At 39.9% G+C, this 19,643-nt stretch overlaps 2 protein-coding genes across 7 annotated transcripts; both read right to left on the minus strand.

Annotated features, from left to right (window-relative positions):
* Positions 1–2,645: 2,645 nt before the first annotated feature.
* On the minus strand, positions 2,646–13,012 carry LOC115725816 (peptidyl-tRNA hydrolase, mitochondrial). 6 transcript variants are annotated; one of them, XM_048277751.1, is made up of 11 exons: positions 12,419–13,010; positions 12,227–12,311; positions 12,073–12,140; positions 6,230–6,280; positions 6,070–6,143; positions 5,669–5,737; positions 4,720–4,778; positions 4,561–4,637; positions 4,062–4,200; positions 3,922–3,928; positions 2,646–2,930 (listed from the first exon to the last, which is right to left on the minus strand). In XM_048277751.1, the coding sequence occupies exons 1-9, from the start codon at positions 12,524–12,526 to the stop codon at positions 4,069–4,071; spliced, it is 723 nt and encodes a 240-aa protein (XP_048133708.1). In that variant the 5' UTR covers positions 12,527–13,010; the 3' UTR covers positions 2,646–2,930; positions 3,922–3,928; positions 4,062–4,068. The 6 variants fall into 6 exon arrangements, with proteins under 6 accessions (XP_048133708.1, XP_048133707.1, XP_048133705.1 ...); XM_048277750.1 differs by lacking the exon at positions 2,646–2,930 and having other exon boundaries at positions 3,739–3,948; XM_048277748.1 differs by lacking the exon at positions 2,646–2,930 and having other exon boundaries at positions 3,739–4,200; positions 12,419–13,009.
* A 1,360-nt stretch (positions 13,013–14,372) lies between these two features.
* Positions 14,373–16,348, minus strand: LOC115725836 (equilibrative nucleotide transporter 8). Its single transcript, XM_030655480.2, has 2 exons — positions 15,592–16,348; positions 14,373–15,345 (listed from the first exon to the last, which is right to left on the minus strand). The coding sequence occupies exons 1-2, from the start codon at positions 16,208–16,210 to the stop codon at positions 14,651–14,653; spliced, it is 1,314 nt and encodes a 437-aa protein (XP_030511340.1). The 5' UTR covers positions 16,211–16,348; the 3' UTR covers positions 14,373–14,650.
* Positions 16,349–19,643: the final 3,295 nt, after the last annotated feature.

Here is a 19,643-nt window from a genome sequence, read left to right on the forward strand (position 1 = left end):
CTTGTGGTGTGCATGCAATTGAGGGAGGAGAAATTAAGAGCACAGGACACACAACAGCAACAGTCATCCCACGTCATTAATTAATGTCGCGGTTTACATAATTACCTTAATTTGATCAGGTTAAACATGATTACTAGAGAAATTATGTAACCCTCTTTTTAAAAGTAACATAAAAATTTCATTTTTGACAATTAAAAAATTACTAGCCAAATATCTTGACCAAAAGAAACAAATAAAAGAACTTACCTAATATGCACGTGCGAATGTTCCAAAGTTAGCAAGGGAATGACGTTTCACACGTGTGCGATCGGATGCAACCTACTAAAAGTTGACCAAAAAGATCGGATGATGTAAGTGCTTTTTCCCAAGTGGGCACCTTTTTTTTGTGTAAAGAAAAGGCCTTGGCTTTAACACTCGCATTAATCTTCGAGATAAAAGATGTGTGCGTCCATTGGACATGACATATATGTAACACAACGCATGATGCATTTTCTCGAATTTTCTAAGTGTCACAACTTGAATCGGTGACGGGACATGAATTAGATATTGTTTATTTGGAAAGATGATGAAATGCCTTTTAAAATACGGATGGATTAGCACAAATCGACAAGGGTTATTGGGGAGGGGGGGTTTGATTTGTTGATCTTGGCAGTAGGTAAGTGACTGGTATGGAATTTCAAAGTGCGAATTCTAGGAACCGTAGTTGCCAATAATGTAAATTGTAGAAACGATGGATTGCGGGAAAGTAAAGATAAAATTGCGAAGGAACGTCGAGCTCTAGAGTTGGTTGGGTATTTTAAAAGAATTTACAACGTTGGTATCTATAGCGCAACATTCGTGATTACTTGGGAGCGGCTACAAATTACAATAAGTAAAGTCATATCGACAACCTCATCTATCCAAGAACGAATTATTCACAAGCGGTTACAAATTCGAAAATATCGATTCCACTACTTGGCATTTGCGTAACGGTGTCGATGACCTCGTCGGCTGGCGAACGATCTTGTCCATAACCTAAGATGTCTTATTACATTACTGGCGAGTTATCGATCCTTTTCAATCGATGTCTCTTCTTCATTTTAATTATTAAAACAAACAGTCGATTTACAGATTTGAGCGAAAATTTCCGGCGACAAGACCTGTTGGGACGTCGCGACTCGTGGAATTTGGGTCTAAGACTGTCCAATCAAATTTCGAAACGTTTCAGATTTGTAGTGCCGTTTCTTTTTGGCAACGATGGAGTGTTCTGGCAATACGTCGGTTCAGAGGTTGATTTGTTTGTACCATAAAGGGTCGCAAAGATGTTCAGATGGGATGATTCGAAAGCACTTGAGAGAAAAATCCGATGTGACCAATTTTTTTATTTTATTTTTGGGGGGCTAGGTAGATGAGTTCGAAGTAAAGGATGGAATTCACGATGAAGGAAAATGTAGCATGACCAAAGAGTATGTTTGCACACAACTATGCAAAAATCATCGACGAGGTTCATTTGCCCGGAGCGGATTTACAGACTAAATATCGTCGATTTCCCGGCTCCTATGGAAAAACCCAGGACTGTTTTGGCTGGTCCCGACGATTTCCATACCCAGATATTTGATCGAATTAGCAAATTAATGATCCCATGTCTTTCTTTAGAGCGCTTTAAGCATGCGGCTATTCGGAAAATCATGACCTCTTTGTTGCTTAAAACGAAAAGGAACAATAATAGTAGAGGAGAAAATGTTATATAGCTTTCCGAAAATACACAATTAGGAGATTTATCCAAAAAGTCAAACATATTGTACGTGTGCCAATTTATTTCTAAACTTTTCAATTTAATCAATTTAGTCATAAATCTTTCGATGATTTTTTTTTCATATAGTCAATTCGTCTAATTTAAACCGAAAATTGCTAATATTGTGGTCTAGTCACCTCCGGCTGTATTATGAGACGCAACAGCGATTTGACATGTACGACGTCACTCAAAACGATGTTGTTTTGAGAAATTTTATAATTTTTATCTATTTATTTATTTATTTGTACGTGGTCTCCTTTCTTTTCCAAACATTTTTACTATTCTGATTTTTTTTTAAAATATTATGGGGCAACATAAAAAGAAGATGAACAGTGATGTCTTTTTGGCGATGAAGTGGAAGGAGATAAAGACATAGTTGTGCGGAAAAAAGAAAAGAAAAGGCAACGGAAAAAATTTACAAAAAATGAGAAAATTCTAAAAAGAAAATGCAAAAAGATGCGGTTTTGATTACCTAAAACATCAGCCATCAGCCATCTACTATTGGTCATGTCACGTAAGATGGCTGGTGTTAACTAGATCGTGACGTCAACGATTTTCGGCATAAAGTGACTGGATGAATTACATTGAAAATTTGTCAAAATGATTAGAATTATATTGAACTGAATTGAAATCCATATGATAGATTTAGGACTTTTTAGGTAATTTTCAATACATCTATTTTGGCACTTGACAAGAGGCCAAATAGACCGTGGTTTTGATTAGTGGAGAACATCGGTAGCCTTTGGGATCCATCATCATGCCCCCAAAATGCTTTTAGATCCATAACAAAAGTTCATGAATTCTTATTACATCTATGGAAAAGTTCTTTAGACACGAAGAGAATTAACCTAACACAACACACAAAGACTCGGTTAAAATAGCTAATCTATTCGGTCGTCTCTCGTAATATTCTGCAAAAAGATGCCTATTCAAAGTTTATAGTACTGAAAAGAATACAACCTCAGCGACATGACCATTACTTAGAACTGTACTCCCCCGATGCATGCATAGTGACCCAAGGGACAATTGTGTTCGGCAGCACAACGATTGAGTGGACCTTGAGATCAGAATCCAATTCCACTTGGTTGTCTGGCGAGCACGGAGTTTTGAGTGATTGGCCACTTGAGGATACATGGAAGAACCGCCAATCATCCTTACATCAATCAATCAGGATCATCAGTCAAACAGGTTATAAAAGCAGACTTCAATAACCCAGGACTCTTAAGTTGGGCCACTTTATCTAATTTGAAATCATGGCAAACGTCAAAATCTCTACAATGCTTCAAAGCCTATTCCATGAAAGAACACGACCCAAGTTAACCACAAGGAGATGACTGGTACTCGTTAGTAGCCCATCCAATGAGTTAGTTGAAACTGATCGATGTTCCGAAAACTTGAGCCGGAATTGCATCGACCAAGTGTTGGTGTTAGTCCAGATCTTCAATGTAATTGTAACCACGCCATCCACTCCCGCATTTGGACTCATCCGGCCGTTTTAGTCGAAGGTGTAGGAACACTCTTTTCTCAAATTTATAGATTGAAAATTTCGATCCTATATGTAGGGATCTTCCAAACAAGAGATAGAATATATGCAATTCGATAGATTCCTCTTTAGCCCATCCTTTGTTAACCGATCCAAAAGAGCAAACTAAAGACAGCCAACTTGGCACAATATGGAAATAGCATCAGCATATTGCATCATGTTAGTCTTATTATAATTAGGTTCATTTTAATTAGGGATCTATCTCACGTGTCTGACCCAAATTTGTGTCATGATCAACGATGCACAGTCAATCTACTCTGGGAATCATTAGGAAAGGTGAAAACACACTCCGAACAACGGTAGCTTAAGAAGCTCTACATTGCCTTTCCTAAAAATCTCTCCGCTAAATCTATTGTAAATTACCAAATTCTCTCGCTTAAATGATGAAAAGCAGAGGAGACAAGGAAAATGAAATTATTCTATCTGAAGGCTCCCATAGTTTTCTCTATTAAGCACCAAAGCTCACAAGACTAAAACACAATTCTTACAAATGATAGTCATCCATGTATACTCAAGCAACTTCATCTTTAAGCTAGTCAGCTAAGCATGACTTGTGTCAGCATCAAACATCATGTAAAGGATGGCAATACAGCATTTTCAAATTCTTCTTTGGAAAATGAATTCGCTCCCTATGACATCAGTCAAAAGCAGACGTGAGTTACTTACACTGTTGAAGAAAGATATAGAAGCCATACCAAGAGAAAAGTTACATAAAGAAATTTCCTCTAAGCTACAGTAGATACCTATTTTTTTATGTAGGTAGGTTTTGCAATCTTATATGCTTGTACTTTTGTTCCCTGTTGAAGCATCTCTCACTCTCTGTCAAGCCTTTGGACAAGACAAGCTTCAGAGCATCAACTCCCTCTTGCAAAGCGATGTCAATCTAGTTTGTCAAAACCATAGGAGATCCTATCATCAATATCACTGAGTAATCTTGCATGCTGGTTGAAGATATGGAGACAAAACCTAAAGAAAGATTAATCTGCTATTATTTGTTTGATATAATTTTAAAACCGGGGGCATCATCATGGACTATTATGGAAATAAGGTAGGACTATACATGCTACGGAAAAATACATTTGTATAAGAAAAGGAACATACGGAAGCATTATCGAAACCTGTCAAAACTTCGTAGTAAGAAAAGCGTCGATTATTAACATATAGTATCACTGGATAGTAATACTTTTGTTTATCTAACGCATTTCATAGCCGGATCATGTTTTCTAACGCATTACATGCTTACCCGCTCCCTCGCTGTCCTATTGAATTTTTGAAGCAAGAATGCTTTGGGATCCATCTGCCCAGGAGGCCGGCCAATACCTACACACATCCACGTGCACAGAGATGTAAATGATTTACTTCATGAAAGAGATGGGTAAACAAAACAATGCCAGAAACTTACCAATTCTCAGCCGAGCAAATTCTCTGTTTCCTCGAAAATGATATATTACACTCTTCAGCCTAATGGAGAGAGAGAGACAGAGAGAGCAATACTTCAGTAACCAAAAGTGCATGAAGCTACTAGAAATCCCATTAGTAACCTCAAAAGCCAAAGCAGTTGGTTTTAGTCCATCAGAATTGCAGGTCATATGAGGCAGTCAAAATTGCATCAACAGGACAACCGAAACTTAACACCAGGAAACCAATTTCTGTCCCATTAGATTTTATTAGTGTCTACACTGTAGAGGTGTAAACCAGGCTTCGCAGACATGCCTTATTTTTGAATTTATCCTTCATTTATTTGCTTGTCGACTGTTCATCTGATTTATTAGCAAAGAACTTGTGACAGGGAGATTCCCATGTGCATTGCATGCAGCATTGGGTCATTCCCATTTTAAAGAATGTTTTAGAGACACTTTTAACTTGACGGGATCAAAGTTGGGTTCGTATGGAAAAGGCCACCATACGCACTGACCTTTACTTGTGGGTTTGAGTTTTTTTGTTTTTGTTTTTGGGCAAGTGTGATGTTGACTCATTTCCTTATGACACTAAGATGTTATGCCAGTGCCAATGGCCTTATGATGTGAGGAAACAAAACCAACCGTTTATCCATTTTGCTTCACCAAGAATGCAAAGGGAGAGATCCCATACTTAGCCCTCTCGTTGATAAAGAGTAGGCAAAATTTATAATAAAGAGTGTCTGACAGCTTATTGCTCGCTGCTTGCTCATCTCCCAAAGCCTCCAAGTCAAACTAGCACTCTCTGCTTGGCAACCAAACCAACTAGATGTGTATTTCTTCTCTCATGCCTAATCTACTTTAGTCCAACTATTAATGTTTTGAATATATCCCCTAGAACTGGGTGTAACCCCTCTGCAAGAGTCATTCCATTCTAGAAACTCTTGTACATACCTTAGAAGTTCACAGCAACTACTGAGTAATAGACAACCATTCTCTACGTTTGGGGTAAGATATACCTCTCTGTAGCCACCAAGTCCCAGATTTAGTTTTTACTCCCATAAAAAACCCTGGTATAAGAAGACTGTAGTTTGAGAGTGCTAAGTTGCACTATATCCATCCTCGGGGAATCTAGAGAATAGCTGGGTAGTCAAGAGAAGCTACACTAATGACAGAACGACTGAGTCATAACGTGATTCAAGGTCTCATGACACTTTCATACCTTGAACACGAGAAATTAGTAGTAAGCATGCACAAAAAAAGTGCTCTGCAGGCTATCCAATGTATTTTACAACAGCAAAGACAGATCCAAGAGCAACTAAAGATGGCCATCTAATGTGATCTCTAGTCCTTACCCATTGTGACTTCCATGACCACCTTTAGGTTTAAGCCGAAGCACCCCACATGGCAAGTCCATGTCATCATGAAACTGAGTCAAGGTGACCAATTGTTACACAGAAGAACTCATTCAATGTAAGTCAATAGAGAAAACATCAATATGGAAGAGCAAATTACCACAAGCACCCTATTAAGAGGCAGCTTATAATAAGCAGCTAGAGGTCCAGCCTGCAATTAAAAGAAGCGAACACATGCTGCGTTACTGCTGAGCATGGATGAGAGAATCTATCTGCTCAACTGACAAGGAATAAAATGACTCAGGAAAGATTTCACCCACATGGCCAAGATTTGAGCAAAGATAAACTTACTCAAAAACATATTTGAAAAAGTGATATCATCAATAAAAGACAATAAGGTGACTCATCTAATCCTCACACTAATAACAACATTAGTTTTTAAACTTCCCTCACTTATTTCTCCATGTGAAGTGACTTAGAAAACCAACACTTCGATGTTCCGACCGAATTGTAATACAATGATGAAGGGGTGTTGAAGTTGGACAGCTAACAAGTCCATTCATTAGCGCAAAGTGTTAGAAGTGTAAAGGGTACATTGGTCTTTAGGACTCTTGGGGCTTATTTTGCTAATTACTAGCAATGTATTAATCAGTTTTATCATTGAATATTACAACTTATTTTTCCTCTCACAAATCTTCACATGGTATCAAAGCCTAAACCCTAGAATAGATACCAACCACCGTCGACCGTCGACCACCAACCACCATCAACCACCGACGTCAACCTCCAGAATCATGTCGGAATCTAGATCCAGCATTGTCTGACGTTGCCCAGACCTGTAGGGGTGTCGACCAGCGTGGCCAAGGCCGTCAAGGCCTGTTCTGGCTTCATCCGACATCGCCTAGGCCGGCAACCTCAGATCCGACGTTGCCCAGTCCTGTAGGGGTGTCAACCAGTGTTGCTGAGGCTGTTGAGGCCTGTTCTAGCGCTGGCGAGGGCTGTTCTGGCGTCCCCCCGTCTAGCCTTGGCCGGCAAGCCTTGTTTTGGCGCTGACCACTGTTGCCGGGGTGTTGTCCAGCACCGTCCACGATGGTTCTGATCTTCACAGGTAGCTCTTAATGGAAATTTGGTTGTTTGTGGACTGTGGCTTCTCTGACTGTGATACTTTGAAGCATTTTGTGGCTGTGGCATTTTGTGGAGTGATGCACAGCTGAGTAGGTGAATTTTTTTTTTTCGTATGGATTTAGATGGATTTCTTTTTGGAGTTGATCATTTAGGGCTTTTTGTGGAGTAACATGATACTCAGGTTATTGAGTTGCTAAGGTTGTGTTGAAGAATAATATTGAAAAATGGCTGATGATGATACGAGCAAAGTTGACGGTGGTGGGTCCGGGAAGAACAATGGTGTGATGACCGAGATGATTTCATCTTCGTCTAATCAAAAAACTGATAAGAAGCTTGAGGGTGGTGCTAATTTCCTCCAATGGAAGAAAATTGTGAAGCTTACTATGACCGGCAGGAATCAAGAATCAACATAGATACTTAACCGAGTCTAAGCCCGGAGATGATGAAACTTGGGATGTTATTGATGCACGTATTTTTGGTCGGATGCTAAATTCTATGGAGAGTAATATAGTTTGACCTAGTAACTTATATTGACGTAGTCAGAGAAAAGTGGAAGTGTTTGGATGTATTATATTTGGGTCAAAATAATCTATCAAGGATTTATGGGCTATCGTAGGAATTTTACCGATTTGAGAGGAATGGGCGTTCTATTACATAGTACTTCGTTGATTTTAAGAGGATGTATGAGAAATTGAATGCCATTCTCCCTATTTCAATCAATGTTTAGCAACTTCAAAGAGAACAATTGGCCGTAATAGGATTTCTAGGAGGTGTTGGTCCTGAATATGAAACTGTTAGGTCTCAAATTCTTGGAGGAGAGTTCGTTGCATCACTCGCTGATACATTTGCTTGGGTTCTTCATGTATCTCGTGAGTCTTCTCAAGGCCTCACATCTATGGCAGAAAGTTCAGCTCTTATGTCTCGGTCTCGAACTGGTAGTGAGAGTAGGGGTGATGGAGGAAACCGTAGAGGATATAATGGATGTGGCGGCCAAGGGGAAGGCCGAGGCACGGGAACGGGGAGAAGCCGAGGACAGCATTATCTTTATGGACAATCCCATCGGTCTACTGATAGCTCGGGGACAACATAGACTTGTCATTACAATGGCAAATCTGGTCATATTCAGAAATTTTGCTACAAGCTACATCGAAGACCAGGGTAGCAACAATAGTTTGCAAACATTGCATCTAGTACTGACTCTTTTTCACGGTCTTTTGAAGGCAAGGTAGTGGCTATAACTAAAGAGGAATTTGCTCGGTACAATCAGTCTAAGATTTCACAACCTATTTCTTCCAAAGCTACTTCGGTATAGACGGGTAATGCCACCGCGTGACTTTCAGTTGCTTCTCATCCTTGGATCATTAATTCGGGGTCTTCTGATCACATGTCGGGTCTTTCGGGTATATTTTCCTCTCTTGCTCCATCGTTATCCATAGTTAAATTAGCCAATGGTTCATCTATACATGTTAAGGGAGTTGGCATAGTTCATCCAACTCCTTCATTACCGTTGTCCTCGGTGCTTTATCTTCCACATTTTCCTTCTAATCTCATGTCTATTAATAAGTTAACCAAAGACTTTCGGTGTTCAAGAACATCCTATCTTGATTCTTGTGAATTCCAAGATCTAGCTACAAAGAGGACGATTGGTAGAGGATGTGAGGAAGAGGGATTATATGTGCTTGAAGTCGCAACTTGCTTTGCATTGTCTAGTGTTAACTCTCTACATCGGATCCACTGTCGTCTTGGTCATCCTTCTCTATAAAGTCTCCAGAAGTTAGATTCCAGTTTTAAGTCTCTTTCTAGTTTGGAGTGTGAGTCATGTCAACTTGGCAAACTTCATCGTGTTAGTTATTTGCCTCGAGTCATTAAGCGAACAACATCTCCTTTTATATTAGTTCATTTAAATGTTTGGGGTCCATGTCATGTGACTTCCGGTTTGGGTTTTAGATATTTTGTTACTTTTGTTGATGACTATTCCAGAGTTACCGGGTTATATCTAATGAAAAGTCGTTCAGAGTTGTTTTCTATATTTCGCGCATTTATATCTTAAATTTATACTCAGTTTGGTGTGTATGTTAAGGTTTTGCATTTTGATAACGCAAAGGAATGTTTTTTAAGCCCTTTTCCGAATTTTATGATACAACATGGTGTGATTCATGAATCTTCCTATCCTAATACACCACAATAGAATGGTGTTGCTGAAAGGAAGAATAAACATTTGTTAGAAGTCACTAGATCTATGTAGTTTGCGATGGTCTCTAAAAAACTTTTGGTTTGATGCTGTCTTAACTGCATGCTATCTCCTTATTCGTATGCCTTCTTTTATTTTGGGAGGTAGCTTTCCCTTTTCTACTCTGTTTCCAAATCAGTCAATGTTTGACTAACCACCTCATGTTTTTGGTTGTATCTGTTTTGTTCATGATCATCGACCTGGAAAATCAAAACTTGATCCTAGGGCTATCAAGTGTGCGTTTCTAGGTTACTCTCGTACTCAAAAAGAATATTGTGGCTATTCTCCTTGACCACCATTCGATCAATTGCTCCAACCGTTTCACGAGAACCTACATAGGAACCACCTCCTCTATCGGTTTATACTCGGCGTCCTCGAGTTACTACACGCTCCCTTCCTCCCGTCACTCTTGCATCATCTTCAATACCATATCCGTCTTTAGTTGGTCCTCCTCCTGTGTCTAATCTTGATCTTCCTATCGCTCATCGCAAAGATACTCGCACCTGTACCCGACATTCTATTGCAAATTTTATTTCATACTCTTACGTGACTCCTTCCTTTCGGTCCTTCTTATGTCTTGTTGAACAATATTCTGTCCCCAAGTCTGTCACAGAAGCCTTACAAAGTTCAGTTTGGAGGACAGTTATGGGAGAAGAATTAAAGGCTTTGCAAGTTAATCAAACTTGGGACTTGGTATCTCTTCCTTCGAGCAAAACTACCATTGGTTGTAGATGGGTGTATGCTGTAAAAGTCAATCTTGATGGTTCTCTTGCTCGCTTAAAAGCAAGACTTGCTACACAAAGGTATGCTCGGGTATATGGGGTTGACAATGTGGTTACTTTTTCTCCTGTGGCCAAGCTTACTTCTATTCATGTGTTGATCTCTCTTGCTTCCACCTATAATTGGCCCCTGTTTCAACTTGATGTCAATAATGCCTTTTTGCATGGAACCCTTCATGAAGAAGTTTATATGGAGCAACCTCCGGGGTTTGTTGCTCAAGGGGAGTCTAGAGGGCGGGTTTGCAAATTAAAAAAATCTCGTATGGTTTGGAGCAGTCTCCACGGGCGTGATTTGGAAGATTTTCTATAGTTGTCTTGTCTAGATGTGACAATGATCACACCTTTTATTTTATTTTATTTTTTGACAAAACACTCCTTTTGTAGACTATCGGGGAAAGGCAAGCTGTTCTTGATTGTATATAAGGATGATATTATCATCATCGGAGATGACTTGGTTGGTATAGATGAACTAAAGATTTATCTTCAGAAGCAATTTTAGATGAAGGACGTAGGAAATTTGAAGTATCGCTTAGGAAATGAGGTAGCACGATCGCAGAAAGGTATTGTTCTCTCACAACAAAAATATGTCCTGGATTTACTACTGAGACGGGTATGCTGGGATCAAAGCCTCTTGACTCACCTATGGAGCAAGGAGTTAGATTGGTCGCCAAGGGAGGAGAGCCTTTGAAAATCCTGAGAGACATAGAAGATTGGTAGGCAAACCGAATTATCTCACAGTAACTCAACCAAACATTGCTTTTCCAATCAATGTGGTAAGCCGGTTTCTATCTTCCCCTCTATCTTCCCCTCGTACATCTCACTAGGTTGCAGTAATTAGTAATTTGAATTTTAAGGTACTTGAAGAAGACTTCGCGAAAAGGAATTGTTTACTAAAACTATGGACATAGCAGAGTTGAAGGATTTTTTTATGCTGATTGGGCGGGGTCTCCGGATGATAGGAGATCACTATTGATTGTTGTATCTTGGTTGGAGGAAATTTGGTTTCATGGAAGAGTAAGATGCAGAACATTGTGGCCTACTCCAGCGCTAAATTAGAATATAGAGCCATGGCACAAGTGACATGTGAATTAGTGTGGATTCAGCGGTTCTTAACTAAGTCGGGCTTTAAAACTTTAGTCCCTATGCCTCTATGGTGTGATAATAAGGCTGCGGTGCATATAGCTTCCAACCCCGTGTTTCATGAAAGAACAAAACATATTGAAGTTGATTGTCATTTTATTCGAGAGAAGCTGCAGAGTGGAATGATTCTTCCCAGTCACATAAGGAGCGGTGAACAACTTGCGGACATTTTTACTAATCCTCCGGGTAATGAGAGGACAAAATATATTTGTAACAAGCTGAGCATGATTAATATCTATGCTCTAGCTTGAGGGGGAGTGTTAAAAATATAAAGGGTAAATTGGTCTTCGGGACTCTTAGGGCTTATTTTGTTACATAGTAGCAATGTATTAATCAATTTTATCATTGAATAATATGACTTACTTTTCCTCTTACAAATCTTCACACAATGTAACATCAATCAACAGAATTTGAAAGCCTCAAGAGGAATGCAAACTCCCTATGACCTCGTTGGATCTTCGTGTCAACATAATCTTCATTTTCGAACGTCATTTGTTATGTACATGTCCTCACTGAATTTTATGCAATCCCCATGCAAAACAGAATACTTCATGTAAGGGATTTCATTCTGTTAGATTGTACTTCTACAGCTTTTAGAACCCCGACATTCTCCTATGACTTAACCATCTCGCACTTAAGCCAGTCCATATGACAAAGGGAGGAAAATCAGTTCGCAATTCAGCTTAATATGTATTTCAAGTCGGGAAAAAAACCATTGAGATGGCTTACCGATTCGCCGCTCAGATTCATGTAAGTCTGAGGCTTTGCGAGAAATACAGGGACATCACCAACAAAACCTGCATCAATTTTCCATCCACCAAATTAATGCAACCCACACACTCTTGACAGAATAGAGCCAAAAAGAAGATCACTGAGCACCTGCCTTGCCCAAACATAGCTTTGCAGTGGACCGTGCTCATCGGAATCCCTTGCGATTCGGCAAAAGCATCGATCATTTCAAACCCAACCTGCTTGATCAAAACCCGAAAACAGAACTAACGGTTCTGCAACTAGGGATCCAAAAAAACAAAGAAAACCATATTGTAGAGCACAGTGACTAGGTTCAGCTACATACATTATGCCTGGTTCCTCTGTACTTATCTCCAGGATTGCCCAAGCCGACGAAGAGCCAAGGCCGTGGAGCCCCGGTGCAAAAGCAACGTCTACCAATCACACTATGCATACAAAGACGTCTCTTGATTCCACTACTTTCTCAGGTTTGAGCTGGAATTTCAATGGTGGAAGAAGCAGACAGCGGGACACGTAATTGCGACAGCCCTCCAAGTAGCCAACTTTGTGCCGATCAGGGTCAGACCCACACAGAACTGGAAATGTCCCACGACATAAGGAAAGCATCATCGTCAAAAATCAAATCATCCCACCTTAAAAAAAAAAAGGCACTCAAAAAAGCGGCTGCAAATCGCGACATGAGTCTCCGAAACCAGCAGTTTCACTTGGGTATTATCGCAAACACCTGAACTGCAGGGATGGATGCACTGCAGAGGGGTGAACAGATGGAAGAAGATAGAATCAAGACCGTACCCGAACAAAGACGCGATGCAACATGAGATTGAAGCAGCCTCAAATCTCCTCGTTTCCACGGCGCGTCTACCGTGGCCGGGGAGAAAATTATCGAGTGATGGTATTAAAATGAATATCTCTCTCCCTTAAATTTAATTTTCCATCTATGTGCTTAGGCTACAGGCATTATTCAACAAGGCACCATATCTGATGCTGTCACCCATCATAAATTAACCATTTGTTTTTTTATAGTCCAATATTGACTATTGTGGAATGTCTTTTTTTGATCAAATAATTTGTTGTTAACTATATTTTATGACAACAATATTTTCTTTTTATCATTTATTGAATCGTGATAAGAACGAAATGAATTATCAGATAGTTTACAACTCAAGGGCTCTGTGGACCCCGGCGTCATTCGGACCACCCTTATTTATTTATTTATCAAATGGTGGATTGAGAATTCGAACGAAACTCTAATTTTTTTAACTTTTAGGATGATTTATTTTCAGTTATAAAAACTCTCTTCAAATATTGCAATTTTTGCACCTTCATATAATGTAGCCAAGCACTTGATCACCTTAAAAAGAAGGTGTTCTAATTTTTGACTAGTAAAATTATATTTTTATTACTATTTTTTTAAAATTTAAATTTTTTTAATTATACAGAAAATGCCATTTGTACGTGCATGACAACACTTACGGAATGGAAATCTGTTTGGCTGTGCAACTTTATTTTTCTATTTTTTGAGCATTTTTTCGTTACAAAAATAATTTTGGAGTCACTTGACGAAGTAAAAATAAAAAATAAAAAACTTACTTCCCTCTAGAAGTAGAAGAATTAACTTCCGCTCAGAAGCAGAAGTTGATTTCTAAAGAGAAAGTGTTATTTTTCTCCAAACTGGTTGACACACTCCGACTTTTATCTAATGTGAAAGCACTTGAAATCTAATGATATTTACGAATGTCCTGTAAAATTAGATATCAATTTTCCGCTTTCTTAGACTAAAAAAGCTATTTTCGTTTTTTGAATTTTGAAGAAAAGGTCATCATTAGAAACTGCTCACAAAACTCACCAAAAGGCAAATTGGGTGAAATAACTGTTGTGACTTCTGTAAGAGCATCAAGCTATCGAATCTCTTATTGCCTCTGAAGGATTTGAACCCCCCACTCACTGGAGTGTCGCGCTGCTTTCTGAGTTACTTCACATCATCCCTCCACATATTTCCCGGAGCATACTGTGTGACTTGGGCTACTCTCAGCTGAATGTCGCTGACCCATCGCAATCTTTCGCTGAATTCGAGCCCGTCAAATCGTAAGCTCTAAAATCTGCTCAGGAGAAGCAGTTTCATCTAGCGCTCGGGATCTAAGTCTGCAATGATATGTCGGTTTTCTATCGGTGTAATCGATCGTCAGGTTCGAATTGTCGTCCCTTCTACTTGTTCTGGTACTAGTCCCATGTGAATCCATATTTTACCAGCTTGGCTTGTTTTGGTGCTTGCTATTAGCACTTGTAGTTTGTAAACATAATGGTTCAACCTACTGATACTAAATCCCTTTGTACATTCTGAGAATATGTAATAGCATGCCATACAAAATCTGTGTTTGTGTGCTGATGTTTGATGTCACCTGCATTTGCCAACAGAGAGACACCCAGTTAGATCTTCTGGTGGATGAATAAGAGTTTATTCCTGCATTTTTCAACACCCATTGACCTTACATTCTAGGACTTGAATTAATTCTTGTTGCAGAGAACATTCAATTTGACCAGTTCTCTCAACTAAAACCTAAATGATCCAAAACCAGCCAATGATTGAGCCACTGACCAACCCAATTCCCAGAAACACTACCATCATGATTGCGGAAAACTCCGCCTCCGAGGCCGGCACTGACTTGGGAGTCAGAATCATCAGGACGCTCGTCAGGTAACCATTTGTTAACCCGAGCATGAATGTCAACGTGGCCATCGGCGCTTCGGTTTTCAACCAGTCGGGTCCATGGAGGCAAACATAGAAGAGGAGATAGAATAGGAGCCTGGAGATGCAACCCCATGTCGCCTTCTTCACGCTCTTCATGACATAGATCGCAGTCAGGGACTTCCCTGCTAAATCGGCAACGTTGTATATAGTAATCAGCAAAACAGGATACCAATCCTGGAGAGCCTCGGATTTCAAGTCCTCTGCGATGAATCCAGGAAAAATGGACAGCGTCACTAGATATATCATGACTATGCCGAAAGCAGGGAGCCGGATTTTCTCAGCTACGACCCAGAGCTTCAGCCTTGAGAAATGGAGATTGTCCTCATGAAACATGTAATGTTGGCGAACAACCGGCAACTTGTACAGCAGGTTGGAGCAGACGAGGCACAGGAGCAGAATGAAGGTGCTCACTAGGAAATAAAAGTGGGCGCTGGTCCGGAGACCTTGCGGATTCTGTGGCAGAGATGCTTTTGTGATGATCCTTAGGATTGAAATCAGAACTCCTGTTGACACCGACAAATGCATATTTAGGTGAAGTCGACATTTGCTTGCATTTTCAAAACTTACTTTTGATGATTTATCAATGTTTTGTTGATGGTTTGTATCTATGAATCATGTCAGGTCAATGTCCATCCTAGTGATTGAATCACGGAATCTTTGAATGCTCACAGAAATGTTCCAGGATCTCTGGAAAAACAATAGTTCTGCTAATGATTAAGAAGCAAAATGAGGAAGCCACAAAAACTGACCTGAGGAAGCAGTTCCGGCGAACACAGCCTGCATGTACTGTTTTGGCAATTTCCCGGCAGATCCAATCAAGCTTCCTCCTATCAAACCATCAGCCAATCCGCACATGACCACCGATGAAACCGTGACAACATATGCCGCTTTTCCTCCTCTTTTCGCCCCACTGCCACCACCTGAAGTCCAATCTATGATCGGAGCCACCATCAGGGATAGAATAAGCAACGAAAACCCCACATTCATCCTCATCCTGAGGCTCAACTTCCTGCTCCATCCACCCAAGCTCACCACCACGACCAAAACTAGCACCGACGAGCTCATGTACGCGACCGAGAAGACCTTCTCGATGTGCTTGGTGGGATAGAGATAATCGAAGTAGTCCACAGCAGTGATAAATGCATTCCAGGGAAGCAAATTCCCGGCACCTAACAAGAAATGGATGATATAAGCAAGCTTGTAGGTGTCTAGTGGGTGAAGATCATCTCCAGGACCCTTCAAGCTCTCCATGTCTTTTCTGAACTCGAACTCTCCCTCAACAGTTTTAGAAATTTGAAGTCCAATTTGAGCACAAACAGATAAGGGAGGCTGGGCATATTTTAAGGAGATCTTTGATTGGAGGGGCATTAGAGGAAAAAGGAAAAGCCGGTGTCTTGACAAGATGTTGTGATTGTAATCCTTGCAATTGAAAGCCACAATCAGAGGTTAGGAATCCTGGTAAGAGCCAATGAGGCCCTGTGTGACAGCTTCTGTCTCTGTGTTTTTTGAGCCAAGGATTTGATTGATGGGTTAGCATTTGGAATAAGTGCAAGCTGGTGCATGTACAAGAATTGTGTGTTCTCATTGTGGGGTCACCAATGGATGGGCGGTAGTATTAGAAGTACTCTGTGAGTCCCCGTTGTCCTGCTAGACATTGGCATGATTGTCTGAATAATTGACCCGTGCAAGAATTTAAAGCTTAACTCATTTTCTTCCGTTTGGAGTTTCATCATTGGCATCGCCAATCATGTGTTTCCGAGTCGTTGAAACCACAAAATATCATCAACTTTACTGCATACACCAACCACGAAAGTAAGATTCTTTTTCGCTTTCGCAGCTAAATACCCCTAGAGAAGATTGCTTTCAGAACAACTCTTCGGATTGGTGAATGTCATGTTACTAGTATGCCTCACGAGGTTGCGCAGATACTCTACCTTTGCGGCCAGGAATTCGACGATAACATGGAAAGGAACATCTGCTCCATGTGCCCAGATACCTTCTCGTAAAATCTCAAATTATAAAAGAGTCATCTTTACGCAATTCCTCGCTCATTTTTGCATTTGGCAGTGATTGGCTTTCGAAGATATGTGTTTTTTCTTTGTATAAGGGGTTGCAGTCACTTTCTCGTTCTGCACAAGGTAACCGAAAATGCCAAATGGATATCACATTTTGTGAGCTTGCTGTGACCCGTGAGCTTGCTCAGGGAAAGACACAAATGGGTCACCATCTTAAAGAGAGACTCAAACAGAGAGAAGATCCAAAAATTAGGTTCTTGTCAAATGAGGGGCTAATGGCGTGCCGTAGAGGTTGCCTCAGTTTGATTAGATTAGCCTCCATTCATTCGCATGAGCAAGTTTGATTCTGTACCTCTCAAATGCCTATCCATGGAGGGACAATATGTCGATGTCATCCGAAGTCATGAAAACAGGCCAATCAGCTTTCAAGAAACCATTTAACATATTCAATTCGATTCAGAGGGCGACGACCCCAACATGTTGTTTGCATCGTGATTGATTTTGTCCATTATATCATCATTCGAACGAGCCTAACCGGTATTTGTTTTGTTTTTTTTATAATCGACACGGGAATCTCGGTTGGGACAAGGAGGCTCCATGTCCACCATCCCCTGTTCGACACCCGTCATTCAAACACCACCTTTCTTTCTTTCTTCCCATTTCCTGCTCAAATTTCATCTTCCATGTCAAAAGATGGGATCTACACACAACACTCAGCAGGCATGGCTAGAGCCTAACAAACAGGAACTCATGAGCTAAAATGCGGAAACATATGTCGCCCGGAAAACCAATCTGCACGACGCCGTGCTCCGGCATCTGATGCGACGGGCGTAACCCGATGCAGAAGGCGGCATTGTTACTGCATCGCCAAGGAACAGCAAGATCATGCAGAGTCTGTTGCACCATCTGGTTCGCTGCATGAGCATAGTTGGTCCACTGACAATGACTCTTTGTCCGAGACTAGCCACATATAAACGGCCATTACAGCCTGAGGAACAGGAAAAAGTTTGGTCCTCTGAATGGAATAATTCCAGTGATTGGTACAGCAATGGTTTGAATTTAACGACAGGCATGACAAGAAACGTGCTTATGATGACCCCCTACGTTTGGGCATTTCAAAAGTCCCCACTAGAAGAAAAGCATCAAGAGGGCCACGTTGCAAGCCTTGATTTTTTTTTTTTTTTGCCCATGGGGTCTCGTTCTGCATCAAATCAAGCTGATCATATCATGAACATCGTTCAAGAAGTTGAGCTTTGGGTTTCGAAATTCCACCAGAGCATCATTTGCTGTATGATCTTTTTCCTCCTTTTTCCCCTTAGGGAACTTGATGATGATTGGAGTAACACTTACGTTTATACTTTGAATCTTTTGGGTGAATATTCTGAGCAAAAAGATTAATTTAAATCCATGCGAACTCATGGGATTTTTGTAAATCTATTCATCGGTTATTATGTCTTCGGACTTATGTTAATTCATCTCGTTTTTCATTTGGGATGCAATGTCAAGTGGGATTTACTCTGCACAAAATGTCCTTTAAAATGCGATATCAAGTGAGACCCACTCTGCACAGAGATGTTTCGACCGGGCCCGACAGAGTACGCGATTGGGGATAGCAATGAGATTCCCCGATACAGGATTTCCAAATTTCTTTTTGCTTTCCGTAGGAACTAGGAGATTGGATCTAGCCGATCCTTCTTGAACTGCCTTCTCCGCTCTTTTAAGAGTCAACGTCGGACTTCATTGAAAAGGACGATGGAGACTCGGTCTTAGCCATGTGATAAGCGGTCAATTGCGGGTCGTTTTTTTGCGAACCATAGGCATAAAAATTTGGAGATTTATTTTGTTTTATTGAATGCATTTGAATAACTTTCTTGCCCATGAAACTTAAGACAATGTATTATTTTCATATTTTTTTTATAATACATTGATGAACCTAGAAAAATCGATAGATATTTCTTATTTTGACTAACGAGTTGAAGACGTTTTAGACATGTTCAATCATGTCGATTTTTTTTATGTTAATATATTGTTGCGTTTGGTTTGGTGCTCTTATTTTGGCAATAATTTCCTAAATCAATGGGAGTAATATTCTTGACTTTAGCTAGCACCAATATTATAGGTTCCACATTTTTCTCCGGGAAGACTAGGCATTAGTAATTGTGTATTCAGCTTTGATTAACTACAATTTTTTTTGAAGATATCATCAAATTAGCAATTCCACTGGTTAAAATTTAGTACTATAATTGATCAAATATTGATAAATTAAGGGTAAATACCACAAAATTCCTAAATTGGTACACCTATCACGAATTTACCCTCTGTTAATTTTCGTAAAATTTTACCGTCAAATTTTTGAGTTGAATGACACGTGACGGTTGACGGGTGCACCAATTTGGAGTGTTTACCTTCTGTTTGTCATTCATAGGTGTATTAGTTTAAGATTTTTTGTGGTATTAGGTCAATTTAAAGGAAGATTAATAGAGACTAAATTTATCACAAATCAATTTAAGAGATTTTTTCGACAAAAAGAAAAAACTTTGAGATTTTTTATAGTAAAAAATTAGTTTGAGATAAATTTATCAAATGTATACTAGCTTGGGATTTTTGGTGGTAAAAAAAAGTAATTTGAGGTAAAATTGTCACTTATTTACTAGTTTGGATTTTTTGTGGGATTAACTTTTAAATTTATATGGCGGCTTAAAAGGCTTTTTAAAAGCTGATGACGTAATTATCCCTCTGATGAGCTAATAATTAGGGGTGGATCGGAAACGATCAATTTTGAAAAC

Source organism: Rhodamnia argentea, chromosome 4 (genome assembly GCF_020921035.1).
Source record: "Rhodamnia argentea isolate NSW1041297 chromosome 4, ASM2092103v1, whole genome shotgun sequence".
In the NCBI taxonomy this organism is placed as follows: Eukaryota; Viridiplantae; Streptophyta; class Magnoliopsida; order Myrtales; family Myrtaceae; genus Rhodamnia; species Rhodamnia argentea.